The sequence below is a fragment of the Eptatretus burgeri genome, chromosome 6 (assembly GCF_056783735.1).
Source record: "Eptatretus burgeri isolate ZD-2024b chromosome 6, Ebu_testis_v1, whole genome shotgun sequence".
In the NCBI taxonomy this organism is placed as follows: Eukaryota; Metazoa; Chordata; class Myxini; order Myxiniformes; family Myxinidae; genus Eptatretus; species Eptatretus burgeri.
The window spans coordinates 102,437,122-102,456,783 of record NC_140966.1 but is presented as its reverse complement, the minus strand read 5'-3'; the positions used below and the strand labels follow the sequence as shown (position 1 = coordinate 102,456,783).

Genomic DNA, 19,662 nt, shown 5'->3' with positions numbered 1-19,662 from the left:
CACCCATGGCTGGTTTCCGGCGTTAATCCGGAAAGCCGCGACTGGATTGTCCGTTCGGTGGGCGAAGCGACCGCTATTGGTTAGACTCGGTCGTTTGCACGCCGACGGGCAGGAAACCGTAACAATACTTCCAAGAACCTCTAGTTTTACCGGACATGAATATCTAGTATAAAGTGGTGGATAAGACTGTTTCAATCGTGTGAAATTTTTCAAATCCATTTTTTTTAACTTACAAAAAAAAGATCTTTGAAATCATTATTGTATTTGAAGTAAGATTGAAGTACAGGGTGAGCCATAAATATGGTTATTTTTTAACACTCATGTTAGGGTAATAAAAAGTTGTTTTTCAAAACAAATTCTTACAAGAAAGTGAAGTACATAACATGCCATTTATTTGTGGAAAAGAACATCAAGGAGATGCGAACCATTTCGTCTGACACATTCCTCCCATCTTGGACGCCAATTATTCATGACGTTCTGCAACATGGCCACGTCAATCTCATTGATTTCACATCTGATGTTTTCCTCAAGTTCATGAAGAGTTTGTGGACGGTCAACATACACTTTGTCCTTTAGATATGACCGAGCTGTTTGAGAAATTCTTAAGGCTGATGCATGTTTTCGGCTTGAGCGATGCGGACTTCTCAGAACTGACTCCCTTGCACGCTCAATGTTTTGTGCCATTGACACTGATTGGGGTGCTCCCGGCGGTTTCTCTTTTAAAGTTGAACCAGTCCTCTCAAACTTCTGAACCCATAACTTGATAACACGAGCAGGCGGCACATTTCCGTGACTTTGAACATTGAAAAGGAGTTTGAATTGACGTTGTGCAGCAGTTACACTATCATTATTCTTGTACTCTCCATGTTCTCCACCCCATCCCTCTCCCTTCCACAGATCTCCTAATGTCTCTGTTCCCCACTGTTTGGTCCTTCCCACTCCCGCCCATCTTGTCTCATGCCCCCTTTGGTGTGTGTGTGTGTGTGTGTGTGTGTGTGTGTGTGTGTGTGTGTGTGTGTGTGTGTGTGTGTGTGTGTGTGTGTGTGTGTGTTAGCTCTCACACAAGCCTCGACAAGGTATACAAAAAAAAGCTTTGATAGCGAAAGTGCGTTCTTCACCCGACCAGTACCACATGGTCACTCAAGTGTTTTGCCTGCAAAAAATAGAACTAAACCAGTAAAAAAATATAAGTAATAAAAATGCATCTTATGCACTTCAATATCATGAATTAATTTATTTTGAAATTCAATTTTTTATTTCCTTCACACGAATTTCAAAAATTGACCATATTTCTGGCTCACCCTGTATTTACTCGAACACTGTGTGGGGTTCCGTGTTCTATGAACTCTCTAGTTGTCGGTGTTGTTATTTGGACCACATGTTCCTTCCACTAATCCTTTTCTACTGAGGGGTGGATGGGTGGTGCTGTGGTTTTCCATGGCAAGAGGGTTTTTTTGATCTATTCTTACCCCCGTGTATTGTTTACCTCCAATTGGTAAGTGTTTTTGCTTTCTGTAAAAAATACAGGGGCTTTTACCTTTCAGGAAAAATGCTTAGTGGCTCAGTGAAAGAGCAGAAGATGCGAAATGTAATCATGAAGACTGGGGTTTGTCTTGTAATACACAAATAACGAGTTGGTTCCAGGGGAGGATAACTTCACTCTCTCAAACTCTGACTTTGTTCTGACTTGCCTCTGTTTAATGTTTTGTGATAACCATATTGTTACGGATCTGGAAACCATTTGCATTCAACATACAGATGTCCCAAAAGTCAGTTATGTCGTTAAGTATGTGTGTAGTCAGATCCCCTTCCTTTTGTCTGGTGGGAGAATCAAAGGCGTGCGTTGCGATTTCTTTTAGTTAGGTTATTACATCTAACAAGCCATCTAACAACCATCCCATCTGCATGACCCCTCGGCCAATTACGATCCACGGTACCATCGTGCCTGCAGCCCTTGGTTCGCGGGCCACAGTGCACCTTTGCCTGAGACGGATTCCCGAGGATGTTCGAGGCAGTTTCACCACCACGGCCTTTCTCGAACATGCGCGGAGGGGAGGGTCGGCTTTCTCCAAACAAGGCCGAAACCCCACCCCGGAAAGGTATGCCGTGGGACCCTGTCCAATCAAAGGTGGACAACGAGGTGTGTTCACCAAGTCCCTTCCCGCTGAGGGAGGTCCATAAATTCCCAAGCACTAGCAGAGTTTTGGTGGGTTTTTGCTGTCACAAAAGGGTTTTTGCTGTTACGAAGGGGTTACAAATGCTGTTACGAAGGGGTGGTAACAGTGGTCGTTACGAGGGCTCTCACGAGGGTTGAGCAGAAGGTCATCGAGGCGGCGAACGTTTCTCTGCTGGCCCTCTACAAGGAAGGAAAGAGCGACCCCGACCCCCCTCCGTGGACCCCGGCCATTCACCACCCGAGCTCCGCCACGAACCTCGAGTCCCACACGTGCGATTGGGGACCAAACCAACGACCATTGTTAGGTGCCGCAGCATGGAGTATCCCCTTTCTCTGACGCCCAGGTACCCATCCGAACTCTGACCCCCAGCTTGTCTCTCTCCTCAGCTGCGAAGGTCCAATAAAGAACTCTGGGTTTCTTTTCATTTGTGTGTCTGCGTGTGGGCCTGTCTTTAAGTAGAACTCAATAAGTGTTTTTGGATCATTGTAAATATTCCTTGCATATTAGCACTAAGTCTTGCTTTGTGTCTTCATTTACTGCAAATAAATCATCACAGAAATGTTCCCAGTCCGTTTCCGTCCCTTCTTGAATTGGTTCAGCATGGTTCAGATCTGAGTTTAGGCGGGGTTTTATCCCCGGTAATCGGACATTTGTAGCCGGCACGGCTTTGGCAGTTTCCGCTTGGCTGCACCCGAACCGGAGTTGGTAGTTGGTATTTGGAACTCTACCGCAGTTGGTAGAGTGACCCGGTTCGAGCAAGACGTGCCGAGGGCGTGGTTTCCTCGGTAGTCAAAATCACGTCGTTAATTAGGTAAATTGGTTATAGACAAATAGACCCTACGCTACACGGTTGAAATATTGGCGACTACGCTCGGTTCAACGACCCGCCGGTTCGCGGAGTTATCCGAGCGACGGCCTACAATTGCATGGAGTCTGGTGGGAGACGACGAACCTCCCCCACCTCGTGGTCGTTTTCGCCACCGACCCCCGGCCCGCAACAATATTTTGCTAAGTAACATGTGAGAATGAGTCATGCTGACCCAATCAAAATTGCTGAATTCCAGGTTAGTGTGGTGGGAGATTTGGGGAAAATCCGTGTTGGGGTGTGGAGACCTGGCCAGACATTGTCTATCAAAGGCCCAACTGGAGAAACTCTCACAAACAGAGACAAATGGGGCATAGCAAGTGAATTCCAAGTTAACCAAATCCATTTGTGTATCTCAGGGTGTGGTGTGTGTGGCATAACCACAGCCCTGTCAGAAGAACGAGCGACAGCACTTGCAGATCAACAAGGTTGTCTTTCGGGTCAAACACTTCATCTCGACGATTGAGAACAACACTTCTGTGGGATGCAGAACTGACTTTTACTCCTACAAGACTTTTGTGAAACAAAGTTTGGATTGCATTAGTTACCCTGTTCACAGCTACATTCCTCCTTCTCATATGTTTTAAGTGTCAGCACTTTGGACGTTTGGGTGTTTCATATATGGGATGAGTACGATGCCTTAGGTGTGAAGGCCGTACATATTGAATCTAGAAACGAGGAGAAAACCGAATGCCTGAGCTGTGGTGGTGCTTATCATGCTTCCTTTAACAAATGTCTGATGAACCAGCAAGACAGGACTGCCAATCAGCTGACTTGTATAGCTAACCAGAAAGGTGGTCATGTAAGTATAATAATAATAATAATAATAATAATAATAATAATAATAATAATAATAATAATAATATACCATTCCTTTCATGCTGTAAAGGTGCATAGGGTGGCCAAGGCAGTTTCATTGGCAAGGAGTACAGTCATGGATGGGTCACCACTCCAACACAGGTTACCCCAAATGGTGATTACCTCAGTACACTGGCACTCACTTTGCCGATCTTGGAAGGATGACAGGCTGAATCAACCCCACCTGCTGTTAATTCAACAGTGAACAATGTCTCAAACTCAGGACCCTAATGTCCCAAGCCAGCCACCTTCACCACTAAGCCAACACCCAGCTATGGTCATGCAAGAACTAACAAGAAAAAGAGCAATCAGAGATTGCAGACCCTCTACAGGATTTGTTTTGTGTGGTGTTTGTGTAGTTTTGTGTGGTGTTGGTGTTGAGGTGTGTTATGTCATTAATAAGAGACATAATTAGAACTGCCACTTTATAACTGCTGGCAGTGATGACTGGGTACCAAGACGTCCAGCTTTGACACAACCCCGCTTTGATTGGACACCTGACTCTGACCCATGACATTTTTTTATTACTCTCCAATTGAATTTAGAAGAAGATTAAAATAAATTAAATTCAAATCAAAGAGAACACCAAATCAGAACAGTCCTGCATTGGAGTAATCAGAAGGAACCTGAACAAGCAAAAAGCAAAGATGAAGTCATCAGGAGGAACCTGGATAGGATTCGAGTTTCAGCTGCTACTCCTCTACCCTCAAACCCATCAAGGCACAGCCAAGTTAGCCTTATTAAAACAAACACACACAAAAAAAAAACAGACAAAAATATGAAATAAATCTGTCTGCCAGACCATGTGTCCAATCAAGTTGAAATTAAAAACGTATTCCCCATCACGACTAAATCATAATTGTGAAGTTTCATGTCGATTGATTAAGTGGTTCCAGACAAAACATTATTTTATATTTTGCTTAAATCCAATATGGCTGCCAAACCATGTGGCATAATTATTCCATAACAAACTTTTACATACAATTCTTGGGGAATATTTGTGTGAAGTTTCTTCTCGATCTGGCCAGCCGTTCTGGAGAAGATTTTTATATGTTTTAGGGTAAATCCAATATGGCTGCCAAACCATGTGACCGATGATGTCATATGTGTGAACCTTTTGTTCCTCATGAATAGGCAGTCATATTTGTAAAGTTTTGCGTAAATATGTTCAACCATTTGGAGAAGAAGATTTTTGAAGGTTTAAAAAAAAACAAAAATCAATATGGCTGCCAAATCACGTGGCCAATGACGTCATCAAATTTATTTATTTGTTTTTGGTGGACCATTTTATCCCAAGATACCCTCAAAATTTTTCATACTGATCGGATGTAGCGTTCTACATATGCAATTATGACGTCATAACGAAGGCACCTATGCTGTTGTGAAAATCACACTCCTTCCCCATGAGGAGTATTTGCTCTGTGGAAAGTTTCAATTTTTCCTTGGTGCAGTTTCAGAGATGCAGAGGTCCAACATTTTTCTATTTTTCCAACATTGCTGCCACACCACGTGACCTATGACGGCATAATTATCATTAAAACATTCTACATGAGTAGTTGCACCAATGGTGTAAATTTCGTCTAATGAAATTTCTGTGGTGACAAACAAACAAATGGACCCAAATGCAATACCCTCTCTTCGGCGAGGGTAACAAGAAATAAATTAGCTTCTTCCACCTGTGCAAGTACTCTTAAAAATTATCTTGGTCAAAAGCTGTCAATGACAGGAACCAACTACTGAGCGCCATTCTGGTTAATTAAGAGGTCTGAAGGAAGTCTTTTTGCCACAATCACACACAAAGAATGAACATAATAAATCTGATTCACCAATGCTTTCTTGGTGCATAACTGCAAATTTAACACCGAATATCAACGTATCACATGCTGCCTGTTTCATACTTACACCTTGACTAATAATGGTCATTGCAAAATAAATAACATCAGAAAAAGAGTTGTTTTTTTATTATTGCTTTTTACATCACCTTATGCCTGGTATTGGCTTAATGGTTAGGGTGGTAGGCTTTGGATCCTAGGGTCCTGAGTTCAAATCCCGCTCAGCTGTTGAATTAATACCAGGTGGAGTTAACTCGGCCTGTCATCCTTCCGAGGTTGGCAAAATGAGTGCCAGTATGCTGGTCTACTGTGTCGGAGTTACGACCCGTCCAGGATTGTGTCCAATAGCCAAGGAGACTGCTTGGGCAGCACCAACATTCTGTACTGAGTATGGTCCCAATCTCATCTCATCTCATCTCTCATCACCTCCATATTAACCCTTGAAATGAGGCTTCACATCAAAAGTGATCCTCCAAACCAATGACACTTTCCAGATACAGTAAACAAAATTAATTCCAAGGTTAAAATTTAACATGGATATGCGATTAGGGTTTGAGTTTCACTTACTGCCAGCAAACATGACATTCCTGCAAGGTTTCATTCCTGCAAATTTCTGCAAGGTTTCATTCCTAGAAATTCCTGCAAGGTTTCATTCACCATCATGTTTCTAATTCCCTAAAAAAATCCTGCCTATCTCTTTTCTGATTATTCCACCCTCTGCCGTATCATTTCTCATCCTGGCAGGCAGCAGCCTCTTCCTTCTCTGCAGACATTGATAGAATCCGGAGCTAGCCAACACTTGGAATATGGCTTTCGACCCTGTAGTCCAAGAGCATTAGGGTTTAACCTGGACATTTTTGGTAACAAGCTGATTTTTTCAGGAAAGGTCCAGGAATGTGTGTGAAATAACATACTAAAAGTCCTCATGAATCCTCCTTGAGCGTTTTCCGCAATCCAAAATGGCGTCCAAAATGGCCGCCATTTCCTGTTTTTCTCATAACTTTGCAAGTAGGTTTACCTATAACACATTTTAAATGTCTACACATATGTTTTGAAGTATAAGGAACTCAATACAATACATATCGGAAGATTTTGAAACACACAAAAACGAATAAAACCGCTTAAGCTCTTTCAGAAATCCAAAATGGCGTCTGAAATTGCTGCCGTTTCTGGTTTTACACCAAGGTACTTCAACACGCACTTTAAATGTCTTAATATATGTTTTGCGACTCAATGAAATGAATCATATACTTATTGGGAATTTTTCAAAAACACGCATTTACCAATAAAAACACTTGAGTTCATCCTGAAATTCAAAATGGCGCCCGAAATGCCCCTTTTCCTGTTGTTGTTTTCTCAAAACTCTGCAACTAAGTAACCCAATAAAGCACACTAAAATGTCTTTATATATGTTATGGGAGTCAAGGAATCTAGATAAATTCTTATTCGCAGATTTGAAACACGCATATCTATACCAATAAAACTACTTGAACTAGTCCCAAAATCCAAAATGGCGCCAAAGATGGTTGCAATTTCCTGTTTTTCTCATGACCCTGTGACTAAGTTACCTCAATATGCACTTTAAATCTCTAAATATATTATGTCTTGAGAAATAAGGAACTCATTCAGATACTTTGAAGTACAAAGGAAACAATAAAACCGCTGAAGTTCTTTCTGAAATTCAAATGGTGCTCAAAATGTCCGCCACTTATCAACACACTGCTGTTTTAGCCTGTTTCAAGAGGCAAAGACATTCAAAACAAGATCATGCGAGAGATTCAAACCTCAAAAGTTTCAGATGAATCTTTACCTTACGCATGCACACACCTAGTTGCATCAGTCATTGTCTTCATCGTCGGATGCTGTATCTTCAATGTTGATGTCCTCTGAAGTTGGGGTAATATCATCGTCGGCATCTATAAGAGTTGGTGCTGTATTGTTGCAATTGAGACCACTGCATTTACTGCACATTGAGGTACAAAAGAGCCCAAGTTTCTTGCAGCTACATGTCATGCTTCTGCAACCATCTGGTTTACACCCACATGCCACCATGTTCAGCAAAGTGTCGGGTGCAACAGCAATGTCTGTTTCTACCGGGGTAAGAGTCCCGTCCTGAAATCGCCAGTCCCATTCTGTTGGAGATAAGGAGTTACCCATCCATTCCTGGACGGTAAGATAGGCGCGATATGAATGTTGCTTTTCTGCAGCACTAGTTGGAGGTAGACTTTCTAGCTGAAAGGATGAACTCAGGGAACTGCGACCGATTGCCCGTTTGTATGCGATGTGACGGTAGTCATCAAGAGATTCAAAACTGCTGGCTCCATAAAGCTTAAGAATGAAGCCTTCCCCAGCTTTTTCCACCTCGTCATGGGTGCTTCCACTGTTTGTGAAGGTATCCAGCAAGTCGTAGTCCCGCTTCTTGTGCACCATGTTGAAAGCTTTACGCTTGCCCTGACGATAGATCGCAGAGACCGTGTCACATCCCGTCACAGCATGAAGAAACATCAAGTGATTTCTTGTGTCCCCTATGGCATGCTGAATCTCATGAATGTTGAAGACCGTGACAGGATTACTGCGGCATAGCATGTACACATCTGTGGAAGAGGTTGCCCGAGCAACTAGCATTACCAGTAAGTCTGTGTCCGTACCAACGACAGCAACTGGCACATGTTCTGACTCTGCCAGTGCTAGTACTGTGGAGACAATCAGGGTGTCGGCGTCTGCTTCTGCCTGGACTTTTGGAAGAACTCAAGAGGTCTTATTGGTACTTGCGTGCTTCAGCATCTCTTAAGATGTATTCTAATGAGTTCCTCATACTTCAAAACATATATGTAGACATTTAAAGTGTGTTTTGGGGAAACCTGCTTGCAAAGTTATGAGAAAAACAGAAGAGGCGGCCATTTTGGACGCTATCTTGGATTGCGGAAAACGCTCAAGGAGGATTTATGAGGACTTTTAGTATGTTATTCTAGACATATTCCTGGACCTATCGTGAAAAAATCAGCTTGTTACCAAAAATGTCCAGGTTAGGGCCTATTTTGACCTAATGCTCTTGGACTACTGACAAATCCCACAAACTCACCCAGTCTCTCCGAAAGGACCATCTGGCAAGCCCGACGATCCACCTACTAAACACACCACTTGAAAAGGTAAAATCACTCAAACTTTTGGGCCTCGCCATCAGCCATGATCTTTCTTGAGCAGACCATATTTCCAGATGGTCTCAAAAACCAGCCACCGACTGGGTATCCTTTGTCGTGCAAGGTCATTCCAAGACAAATCTGAACGTTTCACAACCTACAAGACCTTCATTCACAGCTTGATGGATTACTACTCTCCCCTTTGGGCTTGTGCCCCTGCCTCGCATCTTGCCATTCTTGATGCTGTGGAAAGCAAGGCCCTCAAAATCATTTGAATCATCCACTATGAAGCTAAGTCACTGGGCCTGTTACTCTCGCATCACAGAGAGGTCAGTGGCCTCTGTCTTCCACCACCTCACTTTTGGTTTTGCACCCTCTGTCCTTTGCTTGTTCAGGTTTCTGCAGGGTTCATGCCGTCCACTGGTAAACCACTTTTTTATTTTTTGTATCCATTTTCGAGGCTTGTATGAGAGCTAACACACAACACACAGCAAGGGGGCATGATACAAGAGGGGTGGGAGAGAGAAGCACAAAACAGTGGGTGGGAAACAGAGACATTAGGAGATCTATGGAAGGGAGAGGGAGAGGGATGGGGCGGGGAACACGGGGTATACAAGATGGACACCAGAGGGACTTTCAGGAAGGAAAGCAGGGAATTTGAAGGAGAGATGTCCACATTGACATGTCCACTTCTGCTGCAACTCCCACAATCTAAGCTTACTGCTCACTCCCACTCATTTGTTCCTTTTCTCTCTCACCTGTGGAACCAACTTCCTTCGTCTATTCACTCCCATTTTCCCTCCACGGCTTCAATCACCTCAGATAACCCACCTGCCCCCCTCCCGCCTCCCCCTCTCCACCATCCACACCCTCTTTTCTAGCCTTATTCATGATCAACAAGCCCACCCCTTCTTTTCCAAGTTATTGTGTTGATGGCCCCCCACCCCCACCCTTCCTCACCCTCTTTCGTTTTTGGTTCCATATCTATTTCATCCCCGAGTTTTCCCTTCCTCTTCTTGCTGTGTTTAGTTTGTATCCAGATTGTTCACACCCCTGTGTCCACTTCCCCCTTTTATCTCATTCTCTTCCATGCCCATTCTACCTCAAAGTGTCCTTCTACCTTGTTGTTGGTGTTTTTCCACATTTCTAATATCTTCTTTCTTCTTCTATTATGTTCTGGTCCATTCGGTGTTGTATCTCTTTCATGAGTTTCACCTTCATATACCAGAAATCTCATTTATGTATTGTGATTTTCCTCCATGCTGCCAATTGTTGAATCATCTTTTGAAAGAAAAAGAACTGCAAATTGACAGATACAAGAGACAGGTGTCCACATCTTGAAGAAGCTTCGATTGTTGTTTGGGTGTCAAGTGAGACTGGTATTTCACGTCAGGTGATGGCTCTGGTTTACCTCAAAACAAACACGAGTATGATGCAAGTTTTGTGAAGCAACCTGAATTTTGAGAAAAGTTTCTCATTCTTCCCCATAATTTTTCAAGACAGCTGTTCACCACCATCACAGGTCATTCCCATTCCAAGACCATGATCTTCTCTACCCTCGTTAACTCTCACACCAAGCTCTCCTGCTAAATTTCCAGTTATCCATTCTTGGAGTTCCCTTCTGTATCCATCTTGTCTCCCCTATGCATCCCCTTCTGCCCCCCCCCCATTGTTTGCCCAAGTCTCCCTCTATCTCAGCCTTCAACTCTGGTATTGGCATTTCCCCCTCTCTCTACTGTTCCTTTTCCATCTTGAACTGTTCAGTGTACTAGCTCTTCTACCAAGTATACAATTTTGTTTTTAAGTGCTGTAAAAGAACAGCCATTCCACATGCCTCCATGCCGAGTATTTGGAAGATGGATAGGACATCTGCAGGTGACATCAGTTGAACTAATGCGGTGAAAAAAGGAAGTATGTGAGGAATCATTCCATATATGTGTTTCTGTCCTTAAATTAAGAGTGGCATACGGTCGTGGCCTGGGCAAGCTCTCAAAGCATTTGAAATGGTTTGGCTGCGAGATGAGATGGCTACACACACCTGCCTGTGGAAAAATCCAGGTTCGAGGCGTAGACAGCGTGCAGTGTTGATTGCTCCACCTGACAACTGTGTGCAGCAAGCGTTGGGAACTAAGCGCCCTCCAGCGGTGCGTAAGAAACGTGAATCGTGTGCAAAATCTGCTGGGCCGGATGCACCGCAACACTGCAGCTGTCGTAGAAATTAAGGGAGAACTAAAGTGAACACTTAACCCACAACAAAGTACCCATCAAAGCAATCACATAGTACATTCCAATTGATCAATAAATTCATCCAACTTACAATATATACAATAAATACCCCTCCCAACCCCCTCGACCTTCACCTCCCCTTTGTTTTCTGCAATGTGCTTACGGTCGCCATAATGGTGTTCCAGGCCCGGTTGAATATGTCCGTACCATTGTCTCCAACATAACGTCTTCTCAGTTGATTGCGAAAGAATTCTTCCGTGAGCTGTAGGACGAGATAAGAATGACCCAGGACTTGGGAGAGGAAGAGCTGCATCTGCAGCTATACTCTTCCACATAATATCAGCATGGCAAACCACAGAACAGACTTCAACAGTGCTTTTTCACGTGGTTATAGTAACTACTTTGCATCGTGAGGTTTAAAGGAATGTCTGTGCATATTGGTGGGACGAGGGAGAGATTCCAACTGTTGCACATTCGTGTGTGAAGGCAATCGTGATTGAAGCAATATTACGTTACGAGCAATTATAACCCATCACTTAGCTGATGGGGATATTAAGGGTGGGGAAAAATGAGGGAGGCGAGGGAGAGAAGAGCGAAGGGAGCGGGAGCTAGGAGGGTGTAGCTAGGAAGGGGGGAAGAGTTAGGAAGGGGGTCGGGAGAGCGACACCTCACCAAACATAGCTATACTCTCTGGGAGGGGGAGGGGCAGGAGGGTGGGGAAGAGAAGAGGGCAGAAGTAGGAAGGGGGTTTGGGAGGAGGTAAACATGAGGGGAGGGGTTCTCAACTTCCATTTGGTGGTGGGACTTGTGGAGAAAGGGGTTGGGGGGGGGTAGTACAGGATTGAACGAAATGGGGTACGTTAAAACAGCACATTAATATAGCATGCGGAGACCACTGGGAGATGTCTATGGGGGGGTGGATAGGGGAGGGGGTAAGCATGAGGGGAAGTGGAGGGAAGACAGCATGATGGAAAGGGAATGCGGTGTGAGGGGAAGGGAAGGCAACGTGAGAGGAGGGGAGGGGGAGAGTGATAAAATGCGCCAAAACAGCAACATTTTCGTTTTAACCGCTGGTTTGATATAAAACTGGGTGGGAGCATTCGAAACCCAAGCTATCTACCTGGCAAAGGTCTGCCTGCATGCATGCATGCTCGCACATACAGCGACCCTTGCACCCCTCCGGTCGGCTCACTCCGAATCTGATTTGTATATTGCTACTCTATGGGAAGGCAGTTTAGAATTCAAAACTCAACTGGCAGTCCTTACCATCCCCTTACCTTACCAACAGAAGAGGAGGGTGGGGGAAGAGGGGGGAGAGGGAGGGGAGAATCCAGAGGGGAGAATGCAGAAGGGAGAGCGCAGAAGCGGAGTGGGGGGGGGGGATTCCGGAAGATGTGAGGCCCAGTTTAACATCCATCCAAGAGATGGGACACACATTGATGAATAAAATCACGCTGCCTGAGAAACACTGGGATGACAGTTTATAGCTGAGTTTGGATTCAAACCCAAGTAAGACAGCTAAGAGTGAGTGTGCCTCTCAGATATCCTGTCATAATGTGGAAATTCATTGATTCGTAACAAGTGAAAACATTTTTTACTCATTGAAATCATCTAATTTATTTTGCCTTCTTTACTCTGGTATTGAACTGCAGTATCACCATCAAAGCTTGAAGAGCACACAACAAGTGGCTTAGTCAAGCACTCCAACAAAACGGTTGAAGAGCCTTTTAAAAACTAACGCTAACCCTAACAGCTTGGTTGGATAAGTGTCCACACCCCTTGTTATAGGAATCGTAAATTCGCTCAGGTGTAAGCAATCACCTTCAAAACCACACAACAAGTTAATTGGCCCCCACCTGTGTTAAATTGTAGTGATTCTGATTATTTCCGAAAAAAAATCAGCTGTTCCTGTAGGTTTCCTCTGCTGGGTAGTGCATTTCACAACAAAGACTCAACCATGAGCACCAAGAAGCTTTCAAAAGAGCTCCAGGATAAAGTTGTGGAAAGGTACAGATCAGGGGATGGGTATAAAAATATTTCAAAGCCCTGAATATCCTTTGGAGCAGTCAAGACAATCACAGTCAAGAAAATCATGAAGAAGTGGAAGGCGTATGGTACCACCAAGACCCTGCCGAGATCAGACCATCCTTCCAAACTGGATGACCAAGCAAGGAGGAGACTGACCAGAGAGGCTACAAAGAGGCCAACGGCAACTTTGAAAATGCTACAGTCCTTTACGGCAAAGACTGGTCACTGTGTGCATGTGATAACAATATCACAAGTACTCCTCAAGTCTGGCCTGTGTGGAAGGGTGGCAAGAAGGAAGCCATTACTCAAAAAAGCCCACCTTGAGTCCCGTTTGAGGTATGCAAAAAATCACTCTGGTGATTCTGAAGCCATGTGGCAAATGGTTTTGTGAAATGACAAAACCAAGATGGAATTTTTTGACCTAAATGCAAAAGATTATGTTTGGCGCAAACCCAACACAGCATGTCACCCAAAGAACACCATCCCCACAATGAAGCATGGTGGGGGCAGCATCATGTTATGGGGATATTTCCCATTAGCAGGGACTGGGGCACTTGTCAGGATAGAAGACAAAATGGATGGAGCAAAATACAGAAAAATCCCTGGAGGGAAACCTGCTGTCCTCTGCAAGAAAGCTGAAATTGGGACGGAAGTTCACCTTTCAGCATGACAACGACGTGAAGCACAGCCAAAGCTAAAGTGGAGTGGCTAAGGAACAAAAAGATAAATGTCCTTGAGTGGCCCAATTAGAGCCCCGACCTAAATCCAATCGAAAATCTGTGGCATGACTTGATTGCTGCCATTCAACACTCCACACGCAACTGACAAGTTGAACAGTTTTGTTGAAAAAAAAAATGGGCAAATATTGCCCAATCAAGGAGTGCAAAGTGAGTGGTGAGTGGCCCCTGAACTTTGTTCAAGTTGATTGATTATACAGTATTTAGTTACAGTGCAAATATTGTAGAACTCTCATCAGGTGGCTTCAGCAATCGAGGAAGCACTCCAATGAAACTCTTGATAAGGAATGGCTGGCTTGGCAAGCGATTGGCGATCCATCATATTAAACACCTCCCGGAGATGCCTGAAATTTCAAATTATGTCCGAATTGGACAAAGTAACAGTTTTGCAGCAATCAAAACTGCTGATAAGTTCAATTATGGAGCTTAAATTTTGTAATTTGGCTTAGTTCAAGAGATTCTAGAGGTTAGGGCATGTGCGAAAATGAAATAAAGCCACGAATGCTGGCATCTTTGGGCGTTTATAAGCATTGCAATGTATCCAGCAACTTATAGGCATGGAGATGAGGCATTTGATGATATGAGGGAGAAAGTGAAAAAAAAACATTGTTTTGAAATTGTTGCGGCCTCTTCCAAGTCAAGGCATTGTTGAGCAGGCCAAATAAAAAAATGGCGAATTAAGACCCCATCGAGGGAGAGCAAGGTGTCCGAGGATACGCATGATAAAGGCTGTTAATTATCTTCAAAATAGTCCGTGAGCCAGACAAGATATGGGTACCATCTGGGGGTACCAAACGAAACTTATTTTTTTATTGATGGTGTACCCATATACTTCACAAAAATGCATGATGGACATTTCAAACTCACAGCTTAAGTTTTTTATAGCATAATTAATGTTTTTGCGCAAAATACACAAAATGTACAATTTTGTCATCCATGTTTAAATGCTTAAATGGCTGGACAGGCCAAATAAAAATATATTTTCATAATGAAGTTGTGTTGTGTGTGTCTGAAAGTGATTATACTTTAGGAATATATCAAATATATTGCAATAACATGAAAATGTGATTGTAATTTATCTTTGCGTCCTTATCTCTGCGACATCGATAATTGTGCAATATTGATCAATAGCATAAATATTTACTGCTAATGGGCATGATAACATTTATTGAGAATTTCTTCATATTTGATTAAGTTATTAAGGTGAAATAACCTCTAGTTTATTATACTAACATCTATAGTCAAGTTTGTTTTGCAGTCGACAGCTTGTCTTCATTTGACCGATCTTCAATATCAAGTAAGACCATTTTATTCCTAAGCTATTTTATACCTTGTTGATCTTAAATTTGATAACGTTACTTCAGTCATAGTTAATATGTATTTCAGCTGCAGCAAAATTGGAAATTATTCAAGGATCCAGAGAATAAAATGATAATAGAGTGGTTACATTTATATGACAAAAGTGTACTTAACCAGTTTTTATATCTTTTCAGGTGACTCTGTGACTGTATGGAGGTAACACTCTACAATGATACATGATGGACTCACCAAAGAAAAAACAGAAAATGCAATCATTGAAAGAAAGGGCTTGCATTATTTGTTCCAAGCAGACTTCAGAATCTGAATTGACCAAACCCAGAGACGATGAATCTGTTGGTGTATTACTCCATGCAGACAACTTACGGAATTTTGGGCCCATCCTGGAACTTAAAGAAGATGAATACGGCGAAAAGTTGTTCTACCACAGAGACTGTAGATCTGATTTTACACACAAGAAAATGCTTCAGAAGTTGTAAGAACCTGACTCTGAGCCGGAATGTTCCACCAAAAGGAGTAAATCTTCTCGTGCTCCTTCAATGACATCTCATGTCTGAGACCCTGTATGTATCTTTTGTGAGAAGGAAATCAAATATGTGGCTGGTTCGAACACCAGGGAAACACTCCTACAGTCCAGAGAATTCAAGTCAGATGAAACAGTGAGAAGTGTTGCTCAGGCCAAATTGGATCAGAGAATACTTGCCATCACATCCAGAGAGTTGGTTGCTGCCAAGGCTCATTACCATAAATCATGTTACCGCAAATACACCCGTGGAGCAATGGAGAAAACATCAAAAGTCACTGAAGATGATGACGCTTATCTGGCAGCAGAGCGGGAGGCCTACCTTCTTCTGTTCAAGCATGTGTGCAAGACATTATTTGTTAAACCTGAAATTGTCAGCATGATGGAACTGACTGAAAAGTTGTTGAATTTCCTGCACGAACTTGGCATCAATGATGTGAAACCCTCTACGAAGAAACATATTCGCTGGAAGCTAGAATGTGAATTCAAGAAGTCACTTCATTTCGTCTCTGATGATAAAGGAAAACTTCTTGTATATCCAGATGGCCTTTCCTTGGAGCAGGTAGTGGTCAAAATGATGAAGGCTGAAGAACAACTACAGGATGCAATGTACTCAGATGATATTGAGAACATTGTCAAACTTTCTGCGAACCACTTGAGAGGACAAATTAAAAACATGAAAGAAAAGCCTTGGCCTCCACAACCTGCTGAACTGAAATCTGGCTATACTGAATTGCCAGAATCTTTAAAGATGTTTCTGAACCTGCTACTTCATGGAACAGAACAAGATGGAACGCAGAAGGTGGAACGAGTTGTCCAATCAGTCGGTCAGGATTGTATCTATGCTGTCAGTAGAGGAAAAGTCGTCCCTGCTAAACATATTGCTACCATGGGGTGTTAAATCACTGACAGGAAATGTTGAGCTCATCAAAATGCTCAATCGCCTTGGCCATGGTGTTTCCTACTCCAAGCTGGAAGAAATAGACACTGCATTGTGCCTTCAAAAGCAGATGAAAGAAGCAAACCGAGGTATAGTTCTACCATCATCTTCCCATCCTTACATTCCCTCCTCACTTGCCTATGACAACATAGATAGGCTTGAAGAAACTTTAAGTGGTGGAGGCACATCACATAGAGTGAATGGGATCATGATACAGCCACAGGTTCACACAGCCCAACCTCAAGGCAGTGACAGCGATAGTGACACATTATAAACAATAATCAATATCATTTGGTGTGATTCAATTCATGTGATTCTCTCCAGTGGTACATCCCATACAAATGGACTTGTGTTTTTCATGTTGTTGGTGTCAATAAATACTTGCGAGTACACAATGTGTTTGTTCTTATGTCAGAAAATATGACTTTTTCTGAGTAGACCCCACCTATGTTTAAAAGGCTCTACTGAGCTTAAGCTGTGAGTCGCAGATGTCCATCATCGTGCATTGAGTAACAGATACATATTGCTATCAGAAAATCACAATAAAGTTTGGTGCCCCCAGGTGGTACTAATTGGTCAAAATCAGGCGACTGGCTCACGGACTAAAAGGGGTATTTTAATTCACCCAAGCACCCAATTTTCACTCATGCACTTCGTTGGAGTTTTCATAGTATGCATGCAAACTTTCAGGCTGATAGGGTTCATGGTTTTGGAGTTATGGAGGAGACACACACATTTATTGTTATAGATGAGCAAATACCACCGGTCGCTTCACTGACGGGAATAGTAAAGTGGGGGGGTCGGGGGAGAGGGAGAGAGAGGTGGGGGAGAGAGGGGTGGGGGAGAGAGGGAGAGGATAGAGTGAGAGAGAGGAGAGAAACGAGAGAGGAGGGAGGGAGATGAGGAGCAGTGTGGGAGCGAGGAGAGTGTGAGAGTGAGGAGGGCTTGGAGAAGGGAAGGCAGCATGGGGCGAGAGGAAGGAAAGGCAGATGGGCAGTGGAGCATTAATTACGATTCATACTCATTGATTATGAGTCTCATCAAAATGATGCTGCATAAAATAACAGTGACGATGGCAACAAAACAATGTCTGAAATCCATTTTCTACCAGTTATACTAGAAACACCACCCAGAAAAAAACACCACCCAGACACGTCTGCAGACAAAACCTGCCAGACGCATCCGGAGCCAAGATGTCCGGAGACAATCACCGCCCTGACACATCTGGAAACAAACTCCCATCTTGACATAAACAACTCCTGGACGCGTCCGGATATAAATACTGCCTGCAGACAAACACTGCCCGGACACGTCTGGAGCCAAACAAACACGGCCCAGGTCAGGAGACAAACACGGTACAGAGATAAACAATGCCCGGACACAAACTCCGTTCGGAGACAAACATCGCCTGAACATAAACACCGCTTAGACACATCTGGAGACAAACGCTGTCCGGACATAATCACCGCCGGACACAGACACAGACAGAGAGCGACAAAGAAAGAGAATGTGTGAGAGGGTGTTTCAGAAGGGGGCGTAGCGAGGATGGCACAGAGAGAGGGAGAGTTGGGAGGGGGTATTGGGTGGGAGGCGAGTTGGCAGTGAGAAAATGTTATGCTGTATGACCAGTGCACAGAAACACACACACTCGTGCTTGGCCAATACAGATTGCAGTCAGTGTGATTACCGATTGCAGTACGTACTGTGTACAACCCAAAAACCTTGAGTAGCTTTCACCATTGTTTTGGGGAAATTTCAATAAACAAATTAAAAAAACAACATTGCATCAAAAACGTTTCAAGGAGATGTGCAAAAATATAAATGTTTATAAACAGCTGCCAATCGTCATGACAGGTGGAAGAAAACAAATTGGTTTGGTAATTAAGAAAACACGTTAATATGGCAAATGGCTCTGAAATTGGGTGTTATCAAATATATTGTTACGGATCTGGAAACCATATGCATTCAACATACAGATGTCCCAAAAGTCAGTTATGTCATAAGTATGTGTGTAGTCAGATCCCCTTCCTTTTGTCTAGTGGGAGAATCAAAGGCATGCGTTGTGATTTCTTTTAGTGAGGTTCTTCCATCTCACAACCATCCCATCCCTTGTCACGATCCACCGACAACCGGCTGCCTTCTTGCATCCTGACTTGCCGAGGCGGGATCTTGCGGTTCCAGTTTCTTGGCTTCCACAAACGTTGTAACTCTTTCACAACGACCTTTGCAACATTGATACTGTTGCTCGACAAGTATGAACCCGCATGGAAGAGTGGGTGGAATTTCCCAGCAGCGGCCGAAACCCCGCCCAGAAAGGGCGAACCCATAGGAGCCTGTCCAATCAGGGTGGGGAGTGACGTCTGTTCGAGCGAGCCCCGCCCCATTGAGGGAGGTCGATAAATTTCTGAGGACTCTCTGAGGCAGCGGTTGTTACGAAGGTTGTTCTGAGGTTTTTGACAGGGTAGTGGTGGTTGAGAGTCGAGTGAGGAAAAAGGGTCTTGGAGGAAGTTCTCCACGGGTTTCTGACAAGGTTTTGGATAGGGCTCTGAGGGTTGTTGTTGAGCGTGCAGTTCTTTTGAAGTGGAGGGTTGAGCAGAAGGTCGTGAAGGCGGCGAATGTGTCCCTGCTGGCCCTCGACAAGGAAAGGAAAGAGCGACCCTGACCCCCCTCTGTGGACCCCGCTATTCACCACTTGAGCTCCGCCACAAACCATGAGTCCCACACGTGCGACTGGGGACCAAACCAACGACCATTGTCAGGTGCCGCACCACGGAGCACCCCCTTCCTCCGACGGTCAGGTACCCAGCTGGACTCTGACCCCAGCTTGTCTCTCTCCTCGGCTGCGAGGGTCCAATAAAGAACTCTGGGTTTCTTTTCATTTGTGTGTGTGTCTGCGTGTGGGCCCGTCTTTTAAGTAGAAACTGTGTAAGTGCTTGAATCCTTGTAAATTTTGCCTGCCTTGTATTTCCGCGATAAGTCTTGCTCTGTGTCCTGCTTATTGTAAATAAATTACCATTAT

The 19,662-nt window shown here is 43.7% G+C and overlaps 1 protein-coding gene across 6 annotated transcripts in view; it reads right to left on the bottom strand.

Moving 5' to 3' along the window:
* The window catches only part of LOC147025483 (tetraspanin-18-like), a 67,062-nt gene that overhangs the window by 8,047 nt on the left and 39,353 nt on the right, over positions 1–19,662 (bottom strand). For 5 of the 6 annotated variants that reach the window (XM_085886507.1, XM_085886503.1, XM_085886505.1 and 2 more), the window contains 2 exons: positions 11,306–11,360; positions 10,911–11,078 (listed from right to left, as the gene is read on the bottom strand). In XM_085886507.1, the coding sequence (XP_085742633.1) occupies positions 10,911–11,078; positions 11,306–11,360 (223 nt within the window). Of the gene's footprint in view, positions 1–10,910; positions 11,079–11,261; positions 11,361–19,662 lie in introns of all 6 variants that reach the window. The other variant, XM_085886504.1, reaches the window with a different exon arrangement.